The 17994-nt window shown below is 38.0% G+C and overlaps 1 protein-coding gene across 2 annotated transcripts in view; it reads right to left on the bottom strand.

The window, feature by feature from the left end:
• Positions 1 to 4725: 4725 nt before the first annotated feature.
• Positions 4726 to 17994, bottom strand: part of hsph1 (heat shock 105/110 protein 1) — a 36333-nt gene continuing 23064 nt past the window's right edge. The window contains exons 13-19 of one of the 2 annotated variants that reach the window (XM_051927187.1): positions 12643 to 12783; positions 12233 to 12358; positions 10625 to 10732; positions 10126 to 10245; positions 9291 to 9452; positions 5405 to 5629; positions 4726 to 5244 (exon numbers count right to left, since the gene is read on the bottom strand). In XM_051927187.1, the coding sequence (XP_051783147.1) occupies positions 5420 to 5629; positions 9291 to 9452; positions 10126 to 10245; positions 10625 to 10732; positions 12233 to 12358; positions 12643 to 12783 (867 nt within the window). In that variant the 3' untranslated portion in view covers positions 4726 to 5244; positions 5405 to 5419. Of the gene's footprint in view, positions 5245 to 5272; positions 5630 to 9290; positions 9453 to 10125; positions 10246 to 10624; positions 10733 to 12232; positions 12359 to 12642; positions 12784 to 17994 lie in introns of those variants that run through there. The other variant, XM_028799329.2, reaches the window with a different exon arrangement.

The following is a 17994-nucleotide window of genomic DNA, read 5'->3' as shown; positions in this document are numbered from 1 at the left end:
GACGTTTCACTTCACAAAAACAAATATTCACCACATAAAATGTGCTTTGCTTCCAGTAAAATTTGTGCCATTCACACAAGAAGAAACAAGTCTAGTTCCTGTCTGCAGGCACTTTCGTTCAGTAATTCCGCACATGTTTGTCATTTAGAATTTATTAAATAAATATTTCTAGTGAAATTAAAACAAAATTGCTGCAACCGTGCATAGTCTCAACTGGGATAAGGTGGTTTGCGAGGTTATGGGGGTTTGGTTACTGGCTTCCCACGAAGTGAGATTTTCCTGTGGATTGTGCACAATGGTGCATTTTACTGTGGTGTCTTTGTGTCACATTTTTTAAAAAACGTGCTGCTCTCTTCCACGGTGACGAGAATGAGAGGTACAGAGAGGTTCGATTTTACTGAAGTGGTATGGAGTACACATCTTACAGAGCTGCAAAAAAAACAATTCAGGTAAGCACAGAAGGGAGCTGCACGTTTTGCAATTTGACAAATGACCCCTGAAACTAATTTTAGTGTCAGTTTAATAAAATTGCATGTGAAACGAAAACTGGCCTCCTTTGCTCATCTCTAGTTATGATCAGAAGTACCAGGGTTTTACCACAGCTGGGCGATGAACTAACCTTGAAATTCAGTGATCATTAAGAAGGAAAGGTATACATTTTTATTTAGATACTAAAGATTTGGATTTTGGTTTACTTCAACCAACTCTTTCATAAGAAGACATTTACAGGATAACTTGCTGAGGCTACAGGATGAAAAAATTTACAAAAAAACAAAACTTGTATGGATTAATAATTGGAATGAAAAAAGGCAATGAAGAAAAAGTCAAAGTAGTAAAATGCAATTGAGAAAGTCATTTCAGCCATTGTTGAGGTGGACCACCACACTCCCAGTCAGACAGACAGTGACATAACCCGTCTGACGTTCCTTATTTTTGCCTTCTCCTCAGATGTTTATGGCTCCTCATTTCAGAGTGAGCTGAAAGTCCACACACAGTGTCTGTTTATAGCACGATTTCCATCAAGCTGTTGCCACCAAAAAAAAAAAAACTCTATGGTTACCCACTAGATGGCTACACTATGGCGGGCAACTGAGATGCAGTGGCATATTGTGTCTGCACACTGACATAGGACTTCTCTCGTATGTCGCGGTTTGACAGGCTTAATGAGATATGGCTTAGCGTCTACCTCACGTTCAGTGTGACATTATACATTAGGTACCTCGAGCATATATCCCCTCATGATGTCCCGGGTGCCCGCAGATGGCATACTTGTCCTTAAATCCAGGTCACCTATAGTCATGAAACCAAGAGAGACTAGAGAGAATGGGGACACTTTACTAGAGGTACAAAGTGGAACCTCGGGTCACGACTGTAATTCGTTCCAAAACTCTGGTCACAACCCGATTTGGTCGTGACCTGAAGTAATTTCCCCCATAGGATTGTATGTAAATACAATTAATCCATTCCGGCTAGGAGCTGTATGTAAATTTTTTTTTTTTTTAAAGATTTTTAAGCACAAAAATAGTTTATTATACCATAGAATGCAATGTGTAATAAATTAAATGTAAAAACATTGAATAACACTGAGAAAACCTTAAACGGAGAAAAGTAACATTGCAAAAATTCGCACTTTAGCCTTATGAACCTCTCACTGTAAACACTTTGTTTTAAATGAGTTTTAAGCACAGGGAAAAAAATGAACATTTGAAAAATCCGTAATTTATACGAAAACTAACCATAAACAACCAAGTAAACTAACCTTGCATGAGTTGAGTTCTGGCATGAAGGAAGTGAGGAGGAACTGGGTGGAGAGGAGACTGCAGAGTTGAGGTCAAGTCTGTGACGATGCGGGTTCGCTGCATGCTCCCATCTCGCTTCCGGGAGCCCTTAAACCCGTCACCGTCGGTAATGTTACCGATGAGCACGACAGTGAGGCACTACAATGGAGCAATCGGACGGTGCAAAAAGTGCCAAGTGCTTTTATTAAAATCAACAAAACAACAATGAAAAACAAAGTCCAAATTAAATAAAGTGCAGTGCTTTCAGAACCCTTCAATAAATAAATGATCCCATAAAAACAGAAGTGAAGTGGAGGTTAAAATCCAATAGAAAAAAGTCTTCATTAAATACAACGAGGTTAACACAATGCTCGAAGCAGTCTCTTTAAAAACAAGCCCGGTACACTCTTTAACTGCCTTCTCGGCCAGCACTCTCTGTCGCTCGCTGCACAGGGAGAGACTGAACACGTGCAGAAATCATCGGCGCATATGAACCGGAAGGGAAACTGGCTTGTTCGTAACCCAAGTGTGTGGTCGTGAACAGATGCAAAAGTTGGGCAAACTTTTTTGGTCGTAACCCAATTTGTACGTGTTCAGAGACGTTCGTGACCCGAGGTTCCACTATAAGTGCAAATGTGCAAAGTGCTTTTATTCCAACTATTAGTATTTAAGTCAAAGTGCAGTGCAGTTCCTTAAATAAATAACCAACAAGTAATCCATGATAAAAACAAAACAATCAATAAATAATCCCAAGGATAAAAAAAAAAGGGTCTGTTAAACGCACAAAGGTTGCACAGCTGCTCATTCATTCAGCTTTCTTATATCCTTGTGACCACAGCCCCTTGCCTGAAATGGCACTCGATTGCCACCACGCTGGCCTCCTTTATTGCTCTAGCGATGTTAACGCTCACTGGGCTCCAGGCCACCTTGCCTTGATTGGCGATCCAGTGCCCACACGCGTGCCTCCTGTGGTGGAGTGATATTTTATATACACGTTGATAAATGTTTTGTATGTCTTTATTTTTAAATCAGACAAAGCATATGTAATGTTAAGTGTTTCAGACGGCCTGTTTTATTTCATTGATGAGAACAGCACTGCTTTGATGTTTTAACTGACTGACCCCCCAGAGTCTTTAGGGCTGACTCAGGATGTGGGGTTGGGAGAGGTGCCTGAAACCAGTTTGGCAACAGGGAGTCTGTGCAGGACATTCAATGAGACAAGCCCTGCATAAAACTACCATACTGGCAAGCTTCAGCTAAACACATGGTGTCCACTACTTGGGAGCAGGTGTGACAAGGCAGTGAGCGCACTCTTCTGTCTGAAGTATGGCCGTTTTGGATTGGTTTTGAATCACAGGCTATTCTGTACAGTATGGACAGAAATGTATAAAGTTGGTCGCTTTACCCATCAACACCTTGGCCATATAGAGCAGTGGTCCCCAACCTTTTTGACAGCAAGGACCACTTTATTAGATGCAAATTTTTCCACGGACTGGTTGGGGGGGTTGGTTGGGGCAGTTTTACACACAATTTACATAACATTTCTATTATTATTAAAGTTATTAAGCAGTTCGCATACGTTTGCAATCTGAGATTTTTCTTCTTTTTTTGCATATAACAAAGACATATGCTTTACATTTGTCATTCTAACAGATTGCACATCACAAACATTAACACTGTTATCGTTTTTTTCGTGTCTGCCGTTTCTATAGGAGGGTGACAATGAGTTAAATTCCAATGGATGTTTTTCAAATGTTGACAATCAATAAGCAAAAGGAATCACTGAAAAACACAGAAAACAAAAACAGCAAAAAAAGAAAACAGTACGAGGAAAGTTCGAAGAAAGAGATTTTTTTACAATGTTTCTGTTTGGGGATCATTGTGCAAATGTGCACAACTGAGCTGTGACCACAGATCTAACTGCTCTGCGGATGATTCATTCAAGCATTTCAAGGTCACTTCGTTGTAATGAAAGTAACTGCTGAATGTACTTCGTAGTAACGCGATTTCTATAGACTCGTGTCATATGGGGAAACTGTCGGAACCATAAAAATACTTTGTTGTAATGGTCTCTCACCTCGGTCTCTCTCCTCTCTCTGCGCCGCTGTAAAGCCCCGCCCACCAAGCGTTCTGAAAAGTCTGAGTGAGTCGCCGTTGCCGGCAGTTCTCTCACAGCCCGGCTGTCAGACGGCTGCGGATCGGTAGTGGGCCGCGGACCGGGGGTTGGGGACCCCTGATATAGAGGACACAATGAAGAGCACAACTCAGCAGCCATATTGCGACAGGCATGTGGCCTGTCCTAAAGAAAGCTGACTAGAAATTACTTGACCAGAAACATCTGAGAACCACAAGTTTGTGTGCCGCCTGAAACTACACATCTAGCATTTATCAGGTTGTATGGTTGCCAATATTCACATGTACTTTGCTTCATTAGTATTACTTTATGAGTATTATAACTTCGCTCCTGCTTGTCTTCTACTCTATGTAATTACCTGAGGTTATAGCTGTAGAAGGAAAGGTGTGGAGAAGTTATAAAGTATAAAACCTTATAAACGGTGATAAGTGTATGGGACTTGAGGCATTCTGATAAAGTCTACATAATAAAGAATACAAAAGGGGAAGGTTGAGTCAAAGAGGACTGTACCAAGACAAAACACCTCCATCGGTGCTCTAGCAGTCTTAAGCCCGTTAAGCTCCTGGGGATCAGCTCTTCCCTCCATCAGCATCTAACAGCCTCTCTCTCTGCGCCTTCCATCAAATGGTGGACTGCTACTCTCTGGCAATCTCTCATGGGAGCAGCCAGCTACTGAACCAGCGCTGCAAGCTCTCACGCTCTCTGTATACTTGTGTGGGTGCAGCACCCTAATTAGGACCTGCGGAGTGCCGATATGTGAAAGAACTGAACTGATCAAGCAATCCGCTCTCCTCCACACTGAATCCCCCCCACATGCACTGCTTTCATTTTTTAAAAACTCACACACTGCCATGGACACCTAACGCGCATCACCACACCCCTATATAAGTTCAAACGCAATTTCCTAAGAAGCCTCAAAAGTACCACAACTTTAAATGAAAATTTTAATTATTGGTTACATCCCATTAATAAGGAGCATAAAAAAATAAATTAAGGAACCATGACTTCAGTACGCAAAGGATGTTTTTATTTCAGTGAAATGTCATTTCAAAAATGCAGAAACAAAATGAACAGCTAAACAAATGCGCCTTTACTATTAATATAAATGCATAATAAATATGGAATATAACATTTTCTTCATGCTTTACATGAGTCACATAAGCAGTCATAATTCCACAGGAATTTTAAAGTCAATATTTACTTATGTCTTTTTTTTTTTTTCTTTTTATACATTTACAAACTCATTTGGCCAGTTCCCTACCACCATGTCACATTCACCATTTTGGAAACAGAAGAGCCCAGTCACCTTCAATTTACTTCAAAGAAAAACTTCTGCAAAAATAAAGTATAGTATAAATAATGACAACGTGGAGAACCAAACTGGTTGTATTAAAGCAGTAGACTTAATTAACAATTGGCATTCAATGAAAAGTAAAAAGAAAATAAAATTACAACATCTCAAATATTTAAACAAAAACAACTGAATTCTCACTTGAAGCTTCTAAGCCTACTCGACGTCCATGTTGGTTGTGCCGTTCACATACGGGTCACAGCCGCTTTGTTCAGAGATCTCTATGCTGTCGTTCTCCATTGTGATTGTTTCAGCTTCTTGAATTATGGTATCTGATTTGACTTCTGGTTCCTTTCTATCTTCTGCAGGATATTCCACCCTTGGTTTTGATTTGCTGACAATGGGATCACAAACAGATTTGAGGTTCTGTAGGAAAAGGAGAAAAGTGTGACAGAGGTGTGCAGTAGGCCTCACGTTATGATTGGCTTCATGATAAAACACTGAATACATTTATGTCCACATTTGTTTGCCTACTGACAGTATTTATGGTACACACGTTTTGTCATTTACCCTGAAACTACAAAACTTCTGTGTAGATTAGGCATAAAAACATGAAAATATAAATACAGCACCTGAACTGGGCCAGATCCACAATCATCACATCAACATATACACATCAGACAGAATTTATAAAAACAACTTGCCAGCGATGTTACTGACTCATAGGATTGTTATCGCCTGCCTCACAATACACAACATTTGACTGGCTTTCAGATTTTCCAAAAAAGATTTTGAAAGTACAGCACACCAGAAAAAAAAAACGAGATGAAACCAAAGACAGGCTGTTTAACGTCAGCAGATGCCAATAGGTATGTCCTTCTAAAACCAAATACTAAAAACAAACAAAAATAAAACCAGATACTGAATATGAATAATTTTACACAATTTTATAATTTAAATTAGAAAACAGATTCTACTGTGTTCTGACAGGTGTGATCATTAGGAAGAACAGGACTTTTAAGCTTGAATCAGGTGTGCAGACCTCACCAGCTGTATTGAGGGAAACAAAGAAAAACAAGCAGGTAGTGTCAGGTTAGGGGCAGTGAGACTTGAATAGCCCACCATAAGAACAGTAAACCCATAATGAGCAGAGTAAGAGCAGGTAATAGGAGTGCGGACAGGCACAAAACGACAGAGACAGCATCTGAGATTAAAAACAATATATACATTATCTAAACCTGTTTATGCAGAGCAGGATCGCAGGAACCTGGAGCCTACCCCAGCAGGTCTGGATGCAAGGCAGGAAAAATCCCTGATATGCAATATGTATGATAAGGCTGATGTTAAGAACAAAAAGAATATGATATTTCAACTATCTATTTTGAGAGTGAGAGAGAAACATTGAAAAAATGGTGATAACTATTTTTAAACATAATTTTGCTACTGGATTATTTTCACAATATCATGTACTTTTTGCTGTGAATATTAGATAAATTAATAAAAATAGCATAAATACAAAAACACTTTAGTATATTTAGCTTTTCATCACTTGGCAGACTCTCTTCACCTACCTACCTACAGTTCAATAGAGACATTGCCAACTCAGGAATTTTACAAAGTTTGCTTCGCTTTGTTGTTAAACTACTTTTTTAAAGCAAAAGTGATTGGTCAGAAACAATATGCTGATCTTGTATGATGGATGACCTTGTCAGTCTCTCGATCAAAAATCGAGAGTGGTCTCCCCTAGACTTTCTTGTAATACTCAGATATGGGGATGGATATTTGAGGAGTAAACTGCAAGACAATGATTATATTTTTATATTATGTACATTAAAGAACCATCAACAACAAATCAAATTAATAATATATTGAACAATTATAATAAAAGTAAAGTTGAATAAATTGGACTCTGCAAAATAAAAATTTTTTTAAAAATTTGAGTATGTGTTTAGGTAAAGTGCCACTTCCAGATGATGGATTTGGCCCAAAGGGTAATACAGATCTACAATTTTGGTGCAACAATCACAAATTTCATCCACCCATCTAGTTGCGTTTTTGAGTTATCGTGTTTACACACACATACAAACACAGAGATATAATTCCAAAAAATGTTCGGACTTGGGTCCAAAATGTCAAGATTCATCAAAATCTTGAGGTTGAATATTTTTCGTGATTACTATACTTTCTCTATACTTCGTATGTAAAGTGGCAGGTGAATTACTGTCAACAAAAACCAGGCACCTGAGAAATAAACTGACACGTTACTCACTCGTGATTTTACTGTCCATACGGCAAAGTTTTTGTTGACCAGAACATTCTGATTTCAGGCGTTTGAATTATTTGAATTACATCTTGATACACAACAAGCGCAAAGAAAGGCACCACGTAAATCACTTTCTATTCCACAGGCTCAGCTCGCTCGGTCACCGCAAATGCTGTGTGGACACCCGCCGTCCTTCACCAGCCACCGTTCACTGGATGAATACATGTGGGCAGCTCGTGGTGGATGACTTTCAGTTTTAAATTCAAGTTATAAGGGTTAAAAACAAGAATATTCATTCAAAAACGAAAATTATTTTTTAGCAAAATATAATTTTATTTCACTTTGTCTTTCCAGCTACTTTAATAGTTCTGTTTAGTTTTAGATTTTCATTTTGGTTTTGTTAATTATTTTATTTCAGTTTATGAAAAGATATTTTTAGTAATAGTTTCCGTTTTGATTTTAGTTTTTGTGAACTATAACAACCTTGATATACACCCAGCTGTTCTTTTTAACATACAGTATAATAATAATAATTCATTACATTTATATACCTCTTATAGATCTCGTATACCTGCATCTCAACTGTCTTCTCGTCTCTGCGCTTTCTGTAATACAGCTACAGCTTTTATTCTGCTTGCTCCATTGCCTGTTACTATTGTCATAATCTTGTCTTCCTATTCATTCAGGGTACGGCTCATGGCATTTGCTAAAGCTTCTCATATTTGCGATGTAAACTTAAAGCATGTTATGCTTGGTTTATTAGTGAAGCTGTCAGACTCTTTTTGCTTCTTCCATCTACAAAAAGGGTTACTTTCCACTATTGTTTGATCACTTCTTTGATATGCTGTGTTGATGTATCCATTTTACATGACCTGAGAGCATTTACTTGAAGCAGAAAATCGCATGCTAAATTTGGGTCAAGATAAGAAACATTTTTTGAACAATATGACACAAAGTCTTGGAGAAACAACAGTTTCGGTAAACAAGTTTGCTTTCCAAGCTGCAAATGACATTTAAGTTTGCTGTCTTGTACAAGAACAGACCAATAGACACACAGTCAAAGATGAACAATGTGTGGGACAAAACCCACATGATCAGAGATCAGCTACAAGAACCACAGAATAGATGGGGCAAGTTATGAAAACTGTAGCATGTTAGACTGCTTTACCATTTCCTATATGCATTTATCTTCAACAGCACTGGCAAACACTCAAATATACATCCAAATCACATTATGAAAGGATTCTATGGAATGTAAGTAAGTGATACGACTAACAGATGAACTAAAAACAACTAGAAACGTGAGTCAATGCCCATTGCTGTTGAATGCCACTATTTGAAAGAGTACCATGAAGCAAACTATTGGGAATTACAGTCAAGAGCACACTATGAATAGCAGAAATAATCTCTTTTCAAACATGTGCATGGCATATGGAGTCAAGACATTTTAGTAGTAATGCTTGTATAGTTTAGGATAGAAGATGAGTAGCATCACCTTGAACTATTTGTGTCTTTCAAAGGTAACTTTGGCTATCAGAACACAGGCATTGCAAACTGTTGGTAATTCAACAGCTCTGCCATCAATTTCCCATTGGGATTAATAAAGTATCTATCTATCTATCTATCTATCTATCTATCTATCTATCTATCTATCTATCTATCTATCTATCTATCTATCTATCTATCTATCTATCTATCTATCTATCTATCTATCTATCAATTGGACATTGAACACCAAGCTTAGGCATGTAGCCTTGAGTTTTTTTTTTTAACAAGAAAGTACATTTCCTCTAATGTGAGAGCCACGTTCTTCTCCGGACATACCTTGAGTTTTGCACTAAATTCAGCTACCCGAACCACGGGATCATCGTGAATTACAACACTTGCTTGAGCATTTATGGCATTATTCATCCATTCCATTGTCTCTTTGTAGCAGTTCTCAACTTTCTCCATGTCTGTCACATCAATGTGAATATAGTTTTCATCCTTAAGAAACAAAAAGAATGAATTAGAATGTAATGCAAACATAACAAATAGATTTAAAACTGCAAAAGTGAGGGAGATTGAAAAGTATCGTAACATTTACATTCCAAAACGTGATAATTTTGCTGCTTATATTTGTCACAATGTTATGTACTAATCCTTAAACCATAACAGATCTTAACTTTCTCTCTGGCACACCTCATTGGGAACTAGGCTATTATTATGTCTAGGTGAAAAAATGGCAAACAGTAGTTTTTCACTTATGGAGATCAGAGAATAAAGAGACAGAATTATAGCCAATAAATCCAGGTTTGTAATCAGGAGTACTTAAGGGAATGGCCAATCCGTAATACAAAATCAGAGCGAAAAAGTAGCACCTTATTCTTCTCCTTAATAAAAACCTTTTACCAAAAAATCTGTGCTGTCCATTTTCATGACCTCCTTTTGAAAAACTACTGTATATTACTTCGATGTTCTCAAGGCCTCAATGGCCACTTATGTTTTTGCATGGCAAGGCCGAGCATGACCATTACTTTTGATGACTTTGTCATAGCTGTTCATGAAATCTCAACTGGGTTTTGCAGCTCTGCCTAGGATTTAACTGTCTGATGTTTCAAGATAAAGCAGCATTGTGTCTGCAGAAATAACATGCAGGGCAATGACAAAACATACGCACTCCATTTCTGAAGTCTTCAGCTATTTTTATGTAATGATGAATTGCATTCTGTAGTTTTTCCAACACCCTGGGCCTTTCTTCGGCTTCCAAATACCTGTTCTGAATTGGTGTCCCCAAGTTCTATTTGGAAAAAAAAAAGCAAGCGTCCTTAGTTCTGTTCAGCACACATCACAAGAGCCCCAGCAGGATTTTATCCATTGGACCTCACAACTCAAGACACAATATGGGTAAAAACAATCTCCCATCTTTAAATTCAATCTGAAGATAAACTTGATATACTTCTTGTAGAACCTGCATTAGGCAGGCTGCCAATATGTTTGCAAAGTTTTAGGAGTCACAAGTTACAAGATTATAAATCAATGTAACCATATTCCTTGTCACTGTGGCCTTTTGATGATCTTGGGAGTTTACTACTATTATCTTCAGTGATTTTGAAAAATAACACACAGAGAGAAAAAAGTTTTTGCGCTTTTGAAGAAAGGCTACAAAATGTATTCACCTGTAATTCTGTCATCTTGTCAACATACACACACTTAGGCTGGTCTTGTCCTTCTTCATATAACCAATCCTCTGTCTGACTCAAAAGTGCAGAAAACTTAGTTCGGTCCTGAATGAAAAATATTTGCAATAATTAAAATAACATACCCCTTAATTACAATGTCAATCTATACTATGTGAAAACATGTCTTTTTCAAAAGAAGAGTGTTTCAAAAGCTTGCAAAATATTTGTATTTCTATCCTCTTAACCTAATCATATAATCCTATCTAATCTAATTAGCACAATACTGGAAGAGCACCGAGGCACAGGGCAGGACCGAACTCTGCTCAGGAATGCAAGTTCACCACAGGGCACCATCAAGCAAACATCCACAGCCAGTCAGTTCTTTAAAGCACAAATTGGTGGTGTCAAAGGTGAAAATGTAACACTGCCATTTGAAGACATACAATGTCCACAAAGACAGTGACTTGCCAAAAATAACGTTAACCAATGGGCCAACTCATCACCCTACATTATTCACAGGGCCATGAAAGTATTTGCCAAGTGACGCCCAAAATGAAACAACACAACAAACAAAAACACATACTGAAAAACTGAAATGTAATCAGATCAGGCATTTATCACCCTGATGTACATGGACGCGCCATCTCTTACAGCTTTCTGTGTAGGCAAGATTTCTACTGAACTGTAATGAGACCCCCTTCTACAATGATGAATTTCTCTAGGTGTATCTCAATAGTTGAAAAGAAATGGATAGCAATATTCAATTCTTGCCAAGGACATGGAATAGGAATAAACCCAGGAATCTTTACTTTGAAGCCACTGCACTGTTACTCTGCCAGTATCATCCTGGAGTTTCACAAACACCCAACTCTGTTCCAGTTTTCAGTGACAGGACTATGTTCAATCCAGTAGATCTCTGTACTGTACCTCATTGATCTTTCCTTAAACACTGACTAAACGGATGATGCCACCACCATTCTCTAGATTCTGTGACATGTGGTATTATGGTGTTTGGTTTACACTACATGTATCACACAACGTTTAAGGCAAAAGGTTAAACTTTAGTTTAATTAGACCCCAGGCACTTATATTTTAGGTGAGACTGAGCCAACACTAACAAAGATTTTTTATGCAGTGTATATTTTTTTTTTATTACAGGATCCAATTTGTATCTCTCTGACAAGTTTTCATTTTGTGGAGTCTTCAATTCTTGATCACCATATTTAATTGCATTAATTTATGTAACACATTTACAGCGAACATCTTGTCTTGCAGAATATTCTCTAAAAAGTTCTGTAGCAGTTTAGGAAGCAGAATTAAGAAAGACGCAAAAAATGTAATGTAGCAGTAGATTGTTATTTTTAACCGCTCATGTACAATGTATCTTCTACATGCTTTTTCCTTTATCTCTTAAACGTGATTTTCTGAAATGGGATTTTCTTTTAATGCTTTATCATCTTTTTATGAAGATCTCTCTATCTTTGAGAGAATATGTCAAGCTATTCTCATAGATTAACTTAATAAAGCAGGATCTAATTTCAAAAACAAGGACTTCTCACATTGCGTTAAATCAAATATATTTAAGAATGTTAAAGCAAAGCATACCTCGTCATTTACAAACTTTGAATAAGAGCCAGCTAATTTGTCTCTGAAATCGTAAACATATTCCTCCACTGCATTTTTAGCATCATTTCTTTCTTTCTCCAGCTTATCCTGCATTACCATTTTTCCCTATTGTGCAAAAGAAACAAACATTATTAAAAGAGTTCGGTCTACATTAAAACAGTTTCCCCCCCCCCCCCCAACTTAAAACATAAAAAATATACTTGATAATGCATGCACTGAACATCAGGGGCACCTGTAAATAAATCATATTCTAACAGAAATTATACAGTATTAAAAATATCCAAGAGTTAATGAATACCCTTTGTGTCAGTATCATTTTAAAATGTCTAGTCCTCATTACCACACCTCTTGGTCACGTTCTGCGTTAATTTCGAGGTCACAATACACACCTCCGACTCTATGTACATGTTCAGAAGATCTCTTCCCAGTTGCCACACAAGACTTGCTTCAATTGGTAACTGAATGGTCTTAACCTTAATCTTAGGTCTCTTAGCATCAGGGGGCTGATCGGTTTTGATTTCTCCATTTGGCTGAGAAAAAAAAAATAAAATGAATGATTGAGCAGGTTTACACTATTACTACTTGAAACAGGCAATTTATTTGAAAAACAAAATGAGTAAGAAAATACATTTTTCCATATGTTTCATGAATTAAAGTAAAAGCTGTTCTGAATTTAAATGCATGCTAAACAGTGCTGCCTGGTGGAAAGTATTTTTGATAGACAGCTAGATAGAACTGTATTCAACTTGAATTATTATTTTATTATATATAATGATAATTTTTGGGTATTAATCTTGATATAACATTTTTCATTCGTCTCATTTATGCAGGAATAGACAAGGCCTGTGAGCCTATCACACAGCATGTGCATGTGAACTACAACCAATTATGCTGCACTTTGCACATCTCTCATGTCCCCATGAAACAGACAGGCGGTAATCACTAACCTAACAATGTGGTTGTGAATGTGACGAGAGATGGTGGGCAATGATGACCTCCTGCCAAGTGAAGCAGTGGAAAAAAAATGTGTTAGCTGCCCAAAAAGAAATGGTACCAAGGGAAGGGCACAGATATTTGGAAGTAGCTCTGTTATCAAAAATCAGACCAAACCAGTTAAACCCATCTTGCAAGAGATGCCACCACCAAGGACCCACAAAGACTGGTAATGCAACAAATCTATTGCACCACCTCAAAAGATAACATCCCTTCATATATGAAGATTGCAAGAAAAAACGCTCAAGGGATGTGGCCAACAAGCATTCAAGCAGTGGTGCTGCACCTAAACTGCAGTCCACTGTGTCAACATTTTCAGCCACAACCACATGTAAGAGAATCCAAAAGGCATCAGGACACCACAGATGCGTCATCCATTTCATGGCGAAAGACACGATGATGCCAGTGTGGGCTGTTGAAAAAAAGGCATCAGGAAACTTCTGAAAGCCCTTCATTTCAGGAGTCAATATCCTGGCCAAAAACGTTTTTCTCACATTGTGCTGCTGCAGCTTTACAATGGAACGTGGAGGCTGCGTTTAAGGATGTGAGATACTCTTCCACAGACAACAGACTTGTGGTCTGTTTGGACATCAAAGCCATCCATAACTCTTACTATACGGTACAGTCATATGGAATTGAATTTACAGAGCAAATGCATGCTAACTGCATATTTTCTGGAGGATCACACAGCAGAAACCATCTTAATGGTCTTCGAGGATCATCCTGGGGGGCTTACAGAGGACTGCCAGGTAGTTCTGCATTGCTATGGACAGTGGAGTAAATAAACATTGTCAAGCCTGTGTCGCTGAATGAAAACTTAACTCAGCTGCAGCCCCCAAGACACTGGCTGCACCTAGAGATTGGTAGGGGATGTTATAATTTACAATGTGTGTCAGTTAGTCTACCTCTACATGATGTCGGCAGTACATCTGTAAATGGCCCCAATAATAGTAGTTTTGTATTATGTATACACATACATACATACTGTATATATACCTTGTATATACTGTTTATATCTTCATGTTTAATCATATTTATTTTACTGATGCCTTTACCCAAGGCAGCTTACAACAGCTGAGAAGTAACCGTTCACGTTTCTTTTTTGTTGCTTTTAATTGGAGCACAGGCAGTTTAAGTATAATTTGCTCAGAGACATGCAGGTCCTTGTCCCTTGTATGGACAGTAAAACCAGTCCACTGGAATGGTGGAAAATCCATGCAGCAGCATTTCCCAAAGTGAGCATCCCGACTACACGCAACCTCCGTATTCCTGCCCCCAGTTCTGCCTCAAAATGGGTTTACAGCACAGGAGGCAACATTAACACATGAAAGAGAGTGTCAACCAAGCCAGAAATAGATTTATTACCCACTTACATATTTTTTCTTTTTTTTTATTTTTGGGTCCACAACATGATCTGAAGCTATCTCACTTTGGAAATTCTTTGTTTCTGCTTTTTCACTAACCAGATACGTGACTCTGGTTTTCAGCAGGGACTACTTGTGTGTATAATGGAAATAATCACTGCCAGACACCTTAGACAACAACAACAACATTTATTTATATATCACATTTTCATACAAATAATGTAGCTCAAAGTGCTTTACATGATGAAGAAAGAGAAGAAAAAAAGACAAAATAAATAAGAAATTAAGAGAACACTAATTAACATAGAATAAAAGTAAGGTCCGATGGCCAGGGAGGACAGAAAAAACAAAAAAAAAACAGCAGACAGCTGGAGAAAAAATAAAATCTGCAGGGGTTCCAGGCCATGAGACCACCCAGAACACTCTAGGCATGCTACCTAACATAAATGACCTCTGCCAGTCCTCATTGTATTCAGGGTTCTCATGGAAGGACTTGATGATGACGGTCATGTGGACTTCTGGTCCTTAATCCATCAATGTAAGGACATCACAGTGCTTTGATTAGGTGGTGGTGGTGCAGATCGCCACCATCCCTCAGCTCACAGGATGTATAGAACATACTGGAAACATCCTCCCAAATATAGTAATGCACAACTGTTTCAAAGAACAGCAGGCCAATATCTTATATCAGCATGAGGGCACAGCATTTTAAGCGCAGGTTGCACTATTTAGGGGTCATGTATCAGAACAGTTGCTGAGTGCCTGGCACACTGTAATGAACAATTTAAAACACTGGCTAAAAAAGGCTGCCAAAAAATTTCTTAAACTGCCAGATGAACCTGGACAACTTATTATCCTGGCACTGCAATTTATTATTGTTTTCAGATTTGTAATCAAGACCTCACATGTATCAGTTGTATTGTCAATTTTTTAGAGATGCAAACAACAGTTAAAGGAAATAAAGCTTTAAAAAGAAAAATACAGGAAATAAATCGTAGGCACCCAAATAATCTTAACTCGGTACTGCACTATGAAAAAAATGTATTCGAATTTCACAGGACTCCAGGAGATTTTGCCACTTTTAGATGGATTCAAGGCTTCAACTTTATCTTACCTACTCTATTAAATCTTAATTTGTCAATAAGTGGATAGATGCAGTAAATAAAACAATGGATACTTAATTTCACCAGTGCGCTGAAAAAGGATTCTTTAAAAATACACAGTATATTTCTCAATTTATGAAAATGTTGTAATAAAATTAAATCTTTCCAATCATTTCCAATTTTGTTCTACTCAGTACAGGGCTTCATGTAGTCCGCACAGGTGGCGCAGTGATAGAGCTGCTGCTTTGCAGCAAGGAGACTGTGGAAGATTGTGGGTTCACTTCCCGGTTCCTCCCTGTGTGGACAGCGCTTTGAGTATTGAGAAAAGCGCTATATAAATGTAATGAATTATTATTATTATTATTATTATGTAGCTGAAGCCTATCATGAACACATCTGAAGGAAAGCAGGAACAAGCTTTCAGAATGAGATAGCAAGCCTCCACAGATCACACACACACAGCACACACTCACTCTCGTGTATAACGGGCTGCTTTACAGTTGCCATTACATTAAATAGAATATCGCTGGAGTGATGGAGGAAGCCTAAGAACAGCCTGCAAACATGGCATTTGACCTATAAAGGCTAGTGCTCCCCATAAAGCTCACCTGAAGACCAGGCACTGTTCTTGCTTTGTTATTATACCAGAAGTGATTATGTACGCTTTTCATTTTTGTTCACTATGTGTCCTTTGTGTGTTTAGTCTACTTGTGTAAGTAGGCTACAGTATGAAGAGTGTTTGTTTCTTTCCCCAGTGCACCCAAAAGCACAAAACAATTTAGCTGAATCACTTCTTCTGTGATGGATTCAAACACACAGCAAATAACACACCAGAATCTGTCTGTAGCAAACTCAATGACACCATTTTTGGAGATGTTACTATTCGAGAATACATACGTACAATTTGCTTTCTGCATTTTTTTTTGTTGGAGCACCTTCTAGAGATGTAAACACTTAAAAAGAATTGATGTGAACTAAGCTGGCTTGTCCACCATTGTCAACAGTAACTAAACCTTTCTAGCATACACCATTCTACTGCAAATTGAGTGAGCCTATGTTAAAGATGACTGCTGTAAAAGGTGGTCAAGTATGCCATGTTGAGTCCTTACTATGAGCCATTCTCACAGAAAATGGTTATTATTGATAACTAAAATCATTAAAAACATTAACTCTCATGAATTACTTTTCAGACGTCTATGGGTTAAAACAGTTTCATGAGAAGACAGAGTGCTAGATTTCTTTAAAGGAGAGTGGCATCTATGGATTCTGACTAGGCCATGTGTGTAAGTGCTATCAATGTATCACCTTCATAACATATCAGTGTGGCTGCGAGTCAATACTGTTATAACTGCAGGTCAAATCCTGGTGCGCTACTAGATGTCAATATGCAGCTGGTACTACTAAGATTCACGTCTCCCTGGTCATTTGTAGCCATGACATTATAATAAGCGAGATCTGCCTCTCTATCTTATCGAAACTTCAGTTGTTGCTTGAGAATTTCAGGCACTCTTAATTTCTTCAACTTTTTGCAAATTCAGTGGTAAAATTCATGAATGTGTATAACCTGACAACATGTCCTTTCTTAACAAAGCTAGACCTTCATTGACAAAAAATAATATTCAAACATTGTTTGCTTTGCCAGTTTCAATCTTGAGAGCAGTTTATTCTTCCTAAATAAACTTTGCAGATTTTTCTCTCACACTAAGCAATTTGATAAGTATGTATTAAAATGCTCCAGGTATGTATGCCGCACACACACTGAACCTCGTTTCTTTGGTAAGGATGCCCCCTTGTAAGTGTCCAGAAGTATGGCCTAGTGGCTCACTTGTTGGGACTATAAAGCTCATCATTGTCACTTCAACACCACTGACTATCTGACTTTAGTCAAGTTTTGCTGTGTGATGAACTGGTTAAAATATAAACCAGAAATTTGTCAGTTCAGTTCATGCCTCAAACTCACTGTGTCATTCTGAGCAAATGACTTAACTTCTGCAGCCAGTTTTAAAATGTGCATTTTTTTCCGGCTTTGTTAATCTCTCTTCTTTCCCTGCTTGTGTCTGATAATTTTCCACTCTGGTCAAGGATTCAAGACCGCAATGGAGAACAGGGAATGGCTACACCACTCACAGAGCATGGATATGCAACTCGGCATGTGACATTATGCAGTTTCCTTCTTATATTTCTGTGCTTCCAGGCCTACTTTTATGTCAGTGTTCATAATTCATTTTAGAACTGCTGGATTCTATCTTCCTGCTTCGCTTTTTTGCACTTAGTACATTTC

Source organism: Erpetoichthys calabaricus, chromosome 4 (genome assembly GCF_900747795.2).
Source record: "Erpetoichthys calabaricus chromosome 4, fErpCal1.3, whole genome shotgun sequence".
In the NCBI taxonomy this organism is placed as follows: Eukaryota; Metazoa; Chordata; class Cladistia; order Polypteriformes; family Polypteridae; genus Erpetoichthys; species Erpetoichthys calabaricus.
Note: the sequence above shows the minus strand (reverse complement) of the source record. Positions and strands in the feature narration are given on the sequence as shown.